General features: G+C 43.9%; 1 protein-coding gene across 4 annotated transcripts in view; it reads left to right on the top strand.

Moving 5' to 3' along the window:
- The window catches only part of tbc1d2 (TBC1 domain family, member 2), a 33382-nt gene extending 25027 nt beyond the window's left edge, over positions 1-8355 (top strand). For 3 of the 4 annotated variants that reach the window (XM_062039961.1, XM_062039960.1, XM_062039963.1), the window contains exons 11-17: positions 361-472; positions 532-732; positions 804-991; positions 1060-1180; positions 1247-1432; positions 1497-1618; positions 6751-8355. In XM_062039961.1, coding sequence (XP_061895945.1) covers positions 361-472; positions 532-732; positions 804-991; positions 1060-1180; positions 1247-1432; positions 1497-1618; positions 6751-6955 — 1135 coding nt within the window. In that variant the 3' untranslated portion in view covers positions 6956-8355. The other variant, XM_062039962.1, reaches the window with a different exon arrangement.
- The last annotated feature ends 4179 nt before the right edge of the window (positions 8356-12534 follow it).

Here is a 12534-nt window from a genome sequence, read left to right on the forward strand (position 1 = left end):
CTGCAGGCTTCCCAAATGCTGTAATAAATGAAGCATGATGAGTTGACTTGAAACTGTTTGATGTTGCACTTTTTATATGTAGAAGAAAAGTTTTGTCATTTTATTTAATGTGAGCAACAACTTGAGGCAGTTTAATGTTGATTAACGTGGGCAGAATTATTATAGTGTTCCCAATGTTAAAAGGATAGAGCCATTGTTTACAAATTTGGTAAATAAATAACCAAAAAATGTATATTTTGTTGTTTTCTTACTGTACCGAAAATGAACCGAACCGTGACCTCTGAACCGAGGTACGTACCGAACCGAAATTTTTGTGTACCGTGACACCTCTTCCATTTTGAGCTCCAATTTTGCCCCTAGTGACCACGACAAATACGGCTTCAAAATCATTCCCGACTACGAAGTGGAAGACGTGAGACTTCTGGCTAAGATCCAGGCGCTGGAGATGCGCTCACAGAACCTGATGCACGAGGTTTGACTTGGCACCGACCTCCAGTCCGTCTCCAGACCTTCACTTCTTCTTTGTGGCAGGAAAGTCGAGAGCGCCCCCTGCTGAGTCGCTGGGCCCAGTATCTTGGTGGCAGGTTGGATGACGACCTGCGAACGTCACCGGAGCTCAAGGGTCTGCTACGTGCTGGTGTTCCTTTTGAGTACCGCCAGCGGATTTGGCGCTGGGTGGTCCGGGCCAGAACCAAGAGCATCAGAGAGCGTCACCCATGTCTGTACCAAGAGGTGGGTGGAGTCACCTACCTGACCTGTCATGTTCATGTCAGCCGACTGACATCTTGCTTGTACGTCTCCAGTTCTGTGACAAGAGTCGCACGTGTCCTCATCCAGTCTCTAGACAGATCCAAATGGACCTTCATCGGACTCTGACCAACAACCAGAATTTCTCTTCACCATCAAGCCCCACCCACCAGCAGCTGCAGCGCATCCTGTTAGCTTTCTCCTGGCAGAACCCAAGCATTGGCTACTGCCAGGGACTCAACAGGTATTACTGAATACCAGGTCCTACAACTTTGTCAGAACCTTGCCCTGATGTCAACCGACGTGTCCCAGGTTGGCGGCCATCGCTCTGCTCGTCCTCCAGAATGAAGAAGACGCCTTCTGGTGTCTGGTGTCTGTGGTGGACACCATCATGCCTCAGGACTACTACACCAAGAACCTGGTGGCCTCGCAGGTGCACAACCTTTTTGACAGCTTTCCTTGCACAGTCCAGAGGTTGAACGTGGTCGGTAATCAACAGGCGGACCAGCACGTGTTTAAAGACATCCTGCTGGAGAAACTTCCTCGGCTGGCGGCGCATTTTGAGCTTCACGGAATCGACGTGTCTCTCGTTACCTTCAACTGGTTCCTGGTGGTTTTCGTGGAGAGTCTTCCCAGTGACATCCTGCTGCCTCTGTGGGATGCCTTCTTGTATGAGGGCACCAAGGTCCCCGCTTGCGCACACACACACACACACACACACACACTGAGACCAGGGACTTGTGTTTCAGGTGATCTTCAGGTACGCTCTGGCTCTCTTCAAGTACAAAGAGGATGACATCCTGAAGATTGACGACAGCACGGACATCTACCAATACCTCCGCTTCTTCACCACGACGGTCTCTGACGGCAGGTGAGCACCGTCACGATTACGCTCTGCTCGGATCTGTGGCATGGTTACTATGGTTACTATGGTAACGGAGAAAAAGAGAATACAATGATTTGCAAATCCTTTTCGACTTATATTCAATTGAATAGACTGCAAAGACAAGATATTTCATGTTCACACTGAGACACTTTGTTATTTTTTGCAAATATTAGCTCATGTGGAATTTGATGCCTGCACCATGTTTCAAGAAAGCTGGCACAAGTGGCAAAAAAGAGTGAGAAAGCGGAGGAATGCTCATCAAAGACTTATTTGGAACATCCCACAGGTTAACAGGCTAATTGGGAACAGGTGGGTGCCACGATTGGGTATAAAAGCAGCTTCCGTGAAATGCTCAGTCGTTCACAAACAAGGACGGGGCGAGGGTCACCACTTTGTCGACAAATGCCTGAGCAAATTGTTTAAGGACAACATTTCTCAAGCAGATATTGCAAAAAAATTTGGGATTTCACCATCTACGCGCCGTAATGTCATCAAAAGGTTCAGAGAATCTGGAGAAATCACTGCGCGTAAGCGGCAAGGCCGAAAACCAACATTGAATGCCTGTGACCTTGGATCCCTCAGGCGGTACTGCATCAAAAAGCCACATCAGTGTGTAAAGGATATCACCACGTGGGCTCAGGAACACTTCAGAAAACCACTGTCAGTAACTACAGTTGGTCGCTACATCTGTAAGTGCAAGCTAAAACTCTCCTATGCAAAGCCAAAGCCATTTATCAACAACACCCAGAAACACTTCGCTGGGCCCGAGCTCATCTAAGATAGTCTGATGCAAAGTGTAAAAGTATTCTGTGGTCTGACGAGTCCACATTTCAATTTTTTTTTGGAAACTGTGGACGTGGTGTCCACCGGACCAAAGAGGAAAATACTGTTCTAGGGTCAAAGTGTAAAAGGCAGCATGTGTGATGGTATGGGGGTGTATTAGTGACCAAGACATGGGTAACATGAAGGCACCATTAATGCTGAAAGGTACATACAGCTTTTGAAGCAACGTTATCATGGACACCCCTGCTTATTCCAGCAAGACAATGCCAAGCCGTGTGATACAACAACGTGGCGTCATAGTAAAAGAGTGCAGGTACTAGACTGGCTTGTCTGATGGAAGCAAACAGGATAACAGAAGCAGTGTTCGGCACCACAGAAACTAAGAAAATGTTAGCCACTGCTATAAAGATTTGTGATATGTAGTCAGGACAAACTGTACAACCAAATGACCACATTAGCCTTGTTAGAGAGGAGTATAGAATATCATGCAAACACAAGAATCTAAATAGAAATATGCACAAATGGAGAAAAGCAAGATTTGGGGCAAAGTTATTACAAAAGTTAAAACCAGTGAAGTTCAAACAGCTGAATTTTTGTTTCATCTGACCACAGAACTTTCCTCCAGAAGGTCTTATCTTTGTCCATGTGATGTCAGATGAAACACAAATGGAGCTGTTTGGCCACAATACCCAGCAATATGTTTGGAGGAGAAAAAGGTGAGGCCTTTAATCCCAGGAACAACATTCCTACCATCAAGCATGGTGGTGGTAGTATTATGCTCTGGGCCGGTTTTGCTGCCAATGGAACTGCTGCTTTAAATGGGACAATAAAAAAGGAGGATTAGCTCCAAATTCTTCAGGACAAGCTAAAATCATCAGCCCGTAAATTGGTTCTTGGCCGCAGTTGGGTGTTCCAACAGGACAATGACCCCAAACACACCTCAAAAGGGATAAAGGAATGGCTAAATCAGGCTACAATGAAGGTTTTAGAATGGCCTTCCCAAAGTCCTGACTTTAAACATGTGGACAATGCTGAAGAAACAAGTCCATGTCAGAAAAGCAACACATTTAGCTGAACTGCACCAATTTTGTGGTCAAAAATTCCAGCAGAAGCTTGTGGATGGCTACCAAAAGCGCCTTATTGCAGGTAAACTTGCCAAGGGACATGTAAGCAAATATTAACATTGCTGTATGTATACTTTTGATCCTCACATTTTCAGTAGACCCATAATAAATTCACAAAACACACCTCCGCTCCGGACAGGCTAACCTCCTCCAACCTCAGAGGACAAAGCTACGAACAATGGGAGACCGGGCTTTCTGCTCCGCCTCTCCCAGTCTGTGGAACGCTCTCCCTGACCACCTGAGGGCACCACAGACTGTGGATGCTTTTTAAAAAAAAAAGGCTTTAAACCCTTCTTTTTAAAAAAGATATATGTACACTAGTTTTAGCTATTTGGCTGTTCTAGTTTTTTTTTTTATTTATTTTTATTTTTATTGTTTTAATACACTGTAGCACTTTGAGGTTGTTTACTCAATGTAAAGTGCTTTTTACAAATAAAATCTATTATTATTATTATTATTATTATTATAAAAGAAGCAAACTTCATGAATGTTTTTTGTGACCAACAAGTATGTGCTCCAATCACTCTATCACAAAAAAATAAGAGTTGTAGAAAGTATTGGAAACTCAAGACGGCCATGACATGATGTTCTTTACAAGTGTATGTACACTTTTGACCACCACTGTATATTGTGGCGCTAATCCGTTAAGAGATTTAAAAACAAATGAATTGTAAAATGCACTGGGAGCAGTGAAGGGACGCTAAAATGTTTGTTTAGTGCCACTTAAACTGTGAGCAGCAGCATTTAGGACTAACTGCAAAAGGGCGATTGAGGCCTGCTTCATTCCAACGTAGAGGAAGTTGCAGTTGTCCAAACCTGATGAAATAAAAGCATGGATTAATCAATCAATCAATCAATCAATCAATGTTTATTTATATAGCCCTAAATCACAAGTGTCTCAAAGGGCTGTACAAGCCACAACGACATCCTCGGTGTCGAGTGGGTCTGACATAATATTGTGAAAGTCCAACACATCAGCGAAAGTCCAGTCCATGGTGGGGCCAGCGGGAACCATCCCGAGCGGAGACGGGTCAGCAGCGTAGAGATGTCCCCATCTGATGGACAGGCTAGCGGTCCACCCCGGAGCAGAGTAGAAAAGAAAAGAAAAGAAACGGCAGATCAACTGGTCTAAAAAGGGAGTCTATTTAAAGGCTAGAGTATACAAATGAGTTTTAAGATGAGACTTAAATGCTTCTACTGAGGTAGCATCTCTAACTTTTACCGGGAGGGCATTCCATAGTATTGGAGCCCGAATAGAAAACGCTCTATAGCCCGCAGACTTTTTTTGGGCTCTGGGAATCACTAATAAGCCGGAGTTCTTTGAACGCAGATTTCTTGCCGGGACATATGGTACAATACAATCGGCAAGATAGGCAGGACCCGCTCAAAGTCGTTAAAAGATCAAACTGATTTCATTTTTGCTAAAAGTCTTAGATGATAACAACTAGATCGTACAAAGGAGTTAAACTGCTGCTCCAATTTAAAATCATTGTTGAACTTAAAACCAAGATTTGTGACAGTGGGTTTTAAATAAGGCATCAGGGGTCCAGGTCACTGGGGGGAGCATTCTGTTGGACTTCTTGATAACTCAATGACGACAACCTTCTTCTTTTTATACCTATACTTTACTGAGGGAACACAATAACAAACCGGCCACTGCCGTTCACATAACCGACAAAAAAAACGGAGTTTGATTGATTGATTGAGACTTTTTATTAGTAGATTGCACAGTGAAGTACATATTCCGTACAATTGACCACTAAATGGTAACACCCCAATAAGTTTTTCCACTTGTTTAAGTCGGGGTCCACTTAAATTGATTCATGATACAGATATATACTATCAGATATACTATCATCATAATACAGTCATCACACAACATAATCACATTGAATTATTTACATTATTTACAATCAGGGGTGTGGAGGGGGGGGGGGGGGGGGGTTAGGATATGGACATCAAGTAGTGGACATAGAGAAAGAGAGGGGAGAGAGACAGAGACAGAGAGAGATCAGAAGGCATAAGAAAAAGTATCTGCATTTGATTGTTTACATTTGATTGTTAGCAATCCGGGGAGGGTGTTAGTTTAGGGTTGTAGCTGCCTGGAGGTGAACTTTTATTGCGGTTTTGAAGGAGGATAGAGATGCCCTTTCTTTTATACCTGTTGGGAGCGCATTCCACATTGATGTGGCATAGAAAGAGAATGAGTTAAGACCTTTGTTAGATCGGAATCTGGGTTTAACGTGGTTAGTGGAGCTCCCCCTGGTGTTGTGGTTATGGCGGTCATTTACGTTAAGGAAGTAGTTTGACATGTACTTCGGTATCAGGGAGGTGTAGCGGATTTTATAGACTAGGCTCAGTGCAAGTTGTTTAACTCTGTCCTCCACCCTGAGCCAGCCCACTTTGGAGAAGTGGGTAGGAGTGAGGTGGGATCTGGGGTGGAGGTCTAGAAGTAACCTGACTAGCTTGTTCTGAGATGTTTGGAGTTTAGATTTGAGGGTTTTGGAGGTGCTAGGGTACCAGGAGGTGCATGCGTAATCGAAAAAGGGTTGAACGAGAGTTCCCGCCAGAATCCTCAAGGTGCTTTTGTTGACCAGAGCACCTTGAGGATTCTGGCGGGAACTCTCGGAGCCCGCGCTTTGAGCAATGCATGCTGGGAATTACTGTAAATACACTAAAAGAGTGTACCATAATAATGCGCAATGCAAAAACAGAACATTTACAATCTCCCACTTTTTCTTTTTAGTTTTTTTTTACACAAAAAATCACAGTCTATTATTAATGTCCATAAGTATAAAAATGTAAGAACATGGTGACCAACAAAAAAACTTGTCTGTGTATGCATCATAAGCTCTGTCCTTTTCTTCTTTGAAGAATACATGATCCAATGCCTTTACAAGGGTCTTCATCCCGTCATCTTTGTTCAAATCATCTGCAGGTATTTCCAAAGCTGTATCTCTAGCTCTCCCCCTCAGTGAGAGAGCAACAGCTAATGCTTGTTTCTCCTTATCCAGATCGGCAACACGTATCCACATTTCAACCTCATTTTTCTTCAAACGCAGGAGGGACTCTGTAGTTAGCGTTGTTAGCCATCCTCTGCTGCTGTTGAATGGGCAGGATGCCGACTGAAAAGAGAATAGGTCCTAGGATTGAGCCCTGAGGGACACCACAGGACAAGAGAAACCAGCCCCTCTGTGTTGGTCCTTGCAGGAAGTTGATGGCCATCGCCTTCGGAGACATGAACCCCTTCCCCGGCCGCCTGCTGAGGAACCGGCGAGCGTACCACTTGGAGCGTCTGCTAGCAGAGCTGCAGGAGCTGGAGGAGCAGCAGAGGAGCTTCCAGGCGCTCAGCACCAAGCGGAAAGACCAAGAACTGGACAACATGGCCAGCGAGGATGATGAGGAGCTAAGTTAAGTCTCAGCTGGGTTCTAAGTGTTGAGCTTCTACACTTCTCAGTACACTTCACCTCCACCTTCCTAAGTGTTTCAATCACTTCTCAGTACACTTCACCTCCACCTTCCTAAGTGTTTCAGTCACTTCTCAGTACACTTCACCTCCACCTTCCTAAGTGTTTCAATCACTTCTCAGTACACCTCACCTCCACCTTCCTAAGTGTTTCAATCACTTCTCAGTACACTTCACCTCCACCTTCCTAAGTGTTTCAATCACTTCTCAGTACACTTCACCTCCACCTTCCTAAGTGTTTCAATCACTTCTCAGTACACTTCACCTCCACCTTCCTAAGTGTTTCAATCACTTCTCAGTACACTTCACCTCCACCTTCCTAAGTGTTTCAATCACTTCTCAGTACACTTCACCTCCACCTTCCTAAGTGTTTCAATCACTTCTCAGTACACTTCACCTCCACCTTCCTAAGTGTTTCAATCACTTCTCAGTACACTTCACCTCCACCTTCCTAAGTGTTTCAATCACTTCTCAGTACACTTCACCTCCACCTTCCTAAGTGTTTCAATCACTTCTCAGTACACTTCACCTCCACCTTCCTAAGTGTTTCAATCACTTCTCAGTACACTTCACCTCCACCTTCCTAAGTGTTTCAATCACTTCTCAGTACACTTCACCTCCACCTTCCTAAGTGTTTCAATCACTTCTCAGTGCACTTCACCTCCACCTTCCCAAGTGTTTCACTACACTTCACTTCTACCTTCCTGAGACACATGTAACACGACACATGTTACATGTGTCCTGTTACATGTATGATACATGTGTCATGTTACATGCATGTAACATGACACATGAAACACATATGACACATGTAACACACGTGCATGTAACATGGCATGTAACATAACACATGTAACATGACACATGTGGCATGTTACATGTGTCAGGTTACATGCCATGTTACATGTGTGTGTTACATGTGTCATGCTACATGTGTCATGCTACATGTGTCATGTTACGTGTGTTACATGTGTCATGTTACATGAGTCATGTTACATGAGTCATGTTACATGTCATGTTACGTGTGTTACATGTGTCCTGTTACATGTGCCATGTTATGTGTGTTACATGTGTCATGTCACATGTGTCGTGTTACATGTGTCATGTTACGTGTCATGTTACATGTGTGTCGAATGTGTCATGTTACATGTGTCATGTTACATGTGTGTCACATGTCTCATGTTGCATGTGTGTCACATATGTCATGTTACATGTGTGTCATGTTAAATGTGTGTCACAGGTGTCATGTTACATGTGTGTTACACGTCTCATGTTGCATGTGTGTCACACGTGTCATGTTGCATGTGTGTCACACGTCTCATGTTACATGTGTGTCACACGTGTCATGTTACATGTGTGTCACACGTGTCATGTTACATGTGTGTCACAGGTGTCATGTTACATGTGTGTCACAGGTGTCATGTTACATGTGTGTCACACGTGTCATGTTACATGTGTGTCACATGCTACATGTGTGTCACACGTGTCATGTTACATGTGTGTCACAGGTGTCATGTTACATGTGTGTCACACGTGTCATGTTACATGTGTGTCACACGTGTCATGTTACATGTGTGTCACACGTCTCATGTTACATGTGAGTCACACGTCTCATGTTACATGTGAGTCACACGTGTCATGTTACATGTGTGTCACACGTCTCATGTTACATGTGAGTCACACGTGTCATGTTACATGTGAGTCACACGTGTCATGTTACATGTGAGTCACACGTGTCGCGAAGTTGGTAGAGTGGCTGTGCCAGCAATGGGAGTGTTGCTGGTTACTGGGGTTCAATCCCCACCTTCTACCATCCTAGTCACGTCCGTTGTGTCCTTGGGCAAGACACTTCACCCTTGCTCCTGATGGCTGCTGGTTAGCGCCTTGCATGGCAGCTCCCGCCATCAGTGTGTGAATGTGTGTGTGAATGTGGAAATAGTGTCAAAGCGCTTTGAGTACCTTGAAGGTAGAAAAGCGCTATACAAGTATAACCCATTTATCATTTATCATTTAACATGTGTGTCACACGTGTCATGTTACATGTGTGTCACACGTGTCATGTTACATGTGTGTCACACGTGTCATGTTACATGTGTGTCACACGTGTCATGTTACATGTGTGTCACACGTGTCTTGTTGCATGTGGGTCACACGTGTCATGTTACATGTGTGTCACACGTGTCATGTTGCATGTGTGTCACACGTCTCATGTTGCATGTGTGTCACACGTCTCATGTTGCATGTGTGTCACACGTGTCATGTTGCATGTGTGTCACACGTGTCATGTTACATGTGTGTCACACGTGTCATGTTACATGTGTGTCACACGTGCCATGTTACATGTGTGTCACAGGTGTCATGTTACATGTGTGTCACACGTGTCATGTTACATGTGTGTCACAGGTGTCATGTTACATGTGTGTCACACGTGTCATGTTACATGTGTGTCACACGTGTCTTGTTACATGTGTGTCACACGTGTCATGTTACATGTGTGTCACACGTCTCATGTTACATGTGTGTCACACGTGTCATGTTACATGTGTGTCACACGTGTCATGTTACATGTGTGTCACACGTGTCATGTTACATGTGTGTCACACGTGTCATGTTACATGTGTGTCACACGTGTCATGTTACATGTTTGTCACACGTCTCATGTTACATGTGTGTCACACGTCTCATGTTACATGTGTGTCACACGTCTCATGTTACATGTGTGTCACACGTCTCATGTTACATGTGTGTCACACATGTCATGTTACATGTGTGTCACATGTGTCATGTTACATGTGTGTCACATGTGTCATGTTACATGTGTGTCACATGTGTCATGTTACATGTGTGTCACATGTTACATGTGTGTCACACGTGTCATGTTACATGTGTGTCACACGTGTCATGTTACATGTGTGTCACATGTGTCATGTTACATGTGTCATGTTACATGTGTGTCACATGTGTCATGTTACATGTGTGTCACATGTGTCATGTTACATGTGTGTCACATGTGTCATGTTACATGTGTGTCACATGTGTCACATGTGTCATGAAGCACTTCTCTGAAACAAAGCTAGATTTCAACCATAGTCCCTGGGCTAGGTGTAGCAAAAAATATACAGTACAGTTTGGACACACCTTTATTTCCATGACTATTTACATTGTAGATTGTCACATCCAAACTATGACTGAACACATGTGGAGTTATGTACTTAACAAAAAAAGGTGAAATAAGTGAAAACATGTTTTATATTCTAGTTTCTTCAAAATAGCCACCCCATCTCCCGAATCCGGAGGTCTCAAGGTTGGCAAATATGCTCCATCCAGCTGTATAAAACACTGGCCATACAGCAATAGATGATATCTGTCTATTACCTGACATGTTAGCTACCTCTCTTTGTTTATTATGTATATTTTAGACTCTCTATTCTGTTACATATACTGTAATATTGTACATGCTCACAGATATATATTGTATATATTATATAAACATATATCAGTATATGTTAATAATAATAATAATAATAATGGATTAGATTTATATAGCGCTTTTCTAGTCACTCAAAGCGCTTCACAGAGAAGTGAGAACCCATCATTCATTTTGACAACTCGTTCATTCACCGGTGTGAGGGTGAAGTATATACTGTATATATAATATGTACATTTTACATACTACACTACATTTGTAGTCTACTTTATACCTGCATTATCCTTTCCATCCTTTGTAACTGAGCTACTGTGTGGAACAATTTCCCTTGTGGATCAATAAAGTTTGTCTAAGTCTAATTTACCCTCGTCAATTTTCTGGTCTTTTCCTGGCATTTTTTTTAGCTGGTCCCAAATCATTTGACAGTTTTCCTTCCCTTTGAGTTCTAAAAATGGATACTTTTGCATTTCTTAGTTGTGTTATCACTTTATTTGTGAGGCTGTCATGCACTTGTAATGATGCTTCTCTCAATATGTTGTTTTTGTTTCTTTTTGAAACGGTTGCAACACTGAATTCATTGTAGAGATGAAGACTTTCCACTTCCACTCCTGACACCATCTCCCACCCAGTTGATTACATTCATTTGAACTTTGAAATTGTGAAGCTCATTTTAGGCTATTTTGAAATATCCGCTTTTGTTTGTAGTTTGATTGAATCTTCTTGTTGCTCATTTTCTAGATGCAAGTTGATCAGTGATCAGGTTAAAAGATCCTATCTGTAGATCCATTTGGGTCTGGGTGGTAGAACTTAACCTCGTCGGACCTTCAACAAGTTGGTCATATTTTGTTGTTATCTTGAGAGTTTATGTTAACATCAGCCATCGAGAGCATTTACATGAAGTCCGGCTGTTCATGAAAAATACTTTGAGATGTTGGAGGTGGATAGATTCCTTGCGGGGTGGAATAAATGTGCACTTCACTTCAATTTGAAGTCCTATAAATTCTAGGTCTGGATCTGAGGACCACTGGGTCTGATTCATAGACCAGAAGACCACCTCCTCTTCTGGTGAGTATCCAGGAATACCGATGGAGAACTGCCATGTTTCAGAAAGTCCACCTTGGATTCTAGAAGGTCACTTTTACAAATACCACTGGCAATATTTCAACGAGCTCCCAGTAAGCCCCTGGGTTTAGCCAAGAGGTCCCAGAGGATGCGGGCGTTGTCAGCATTTCTGAACGGTTTTTTAATGGCAGGATTCAAAGTAGCTGCTTTTGTTCCTGCACCGGAACGCTGGTTGTTACCTTGGTTTACAGGCGGACTCACCTGTTGCAACGGACAAGTGTGTGACAATATTTAGCGTCCTTGTGTCCGTCGTGGCAGCACGGTGGTACAGTGGTTAGTGGGTGTGGCTCACAATAAGAAGGTCCTATGTTCGATATTCCTGTGTGGAGTTTGCATGTTCTCTGCGTGGGTACTCTGGCTTCCTCCCACCTCCAGACACCCACCTGGGGATAGGCCCCTCCCACCTCCAAAGACATGCACCTGGGGATAGGCCCCTCCCACCTCCAAAGACATGCACCTGGGGATAGGCCCCTCCCACCTCCAGACACCCACCTGGGGATAGGCCCCTCCCACCTCCAAAGACATGCACCTGGGGATATGCCCCTCCCACCTCCAAAGACATGCACCTGGGGATATGCCCCTCCCACCTCCAAAGACATGCACCTGGGAATAGGCCCCTCCCACCTTCAAAGACACCCACCTGGGAATAGGCCCCTCCTAACCCCAAAGACATGCACCTGGGGATAGGCCCCTCCCACCTCCAAAGACACCCACCTGGGAATAGGCCCCTCCCACCTTCAAAGACACCCACCTGGGAATAGGCCCCTCCTAACCCCAAAGACATGCACCTGGGGATAGGCCCCTCCCACCTCCAAAGACATGCACCTGGGAATAGGCCCCTCCCACCATGGGTTGAGATTGGAAGATGTGGTGGTTTGTGAGCCCTTTGAGTCATGTGATTAAGGGATTGATTGATTGATAAAAACAGAAGTTTTCCCGATTCAATGCATGGAAGACATTTCAAGACACAATTGTTGAT

This window comes from Entelurus aequoreus, linkage group LG28 (genome assembly GCF_033978785.1).
Source record: "Entelurus aequoreus isolate RoL-2023_Sb linkage group LG28, RoL_Eaeq_v1.1, whole genome shotgun sequence".
Lineage (NCBI taxonomy): Eukaryota > Metazoa > Chordata > Actinopteri > Syngnathiformes > Syngnathidae > Entelurus > Entelurus aequoreus.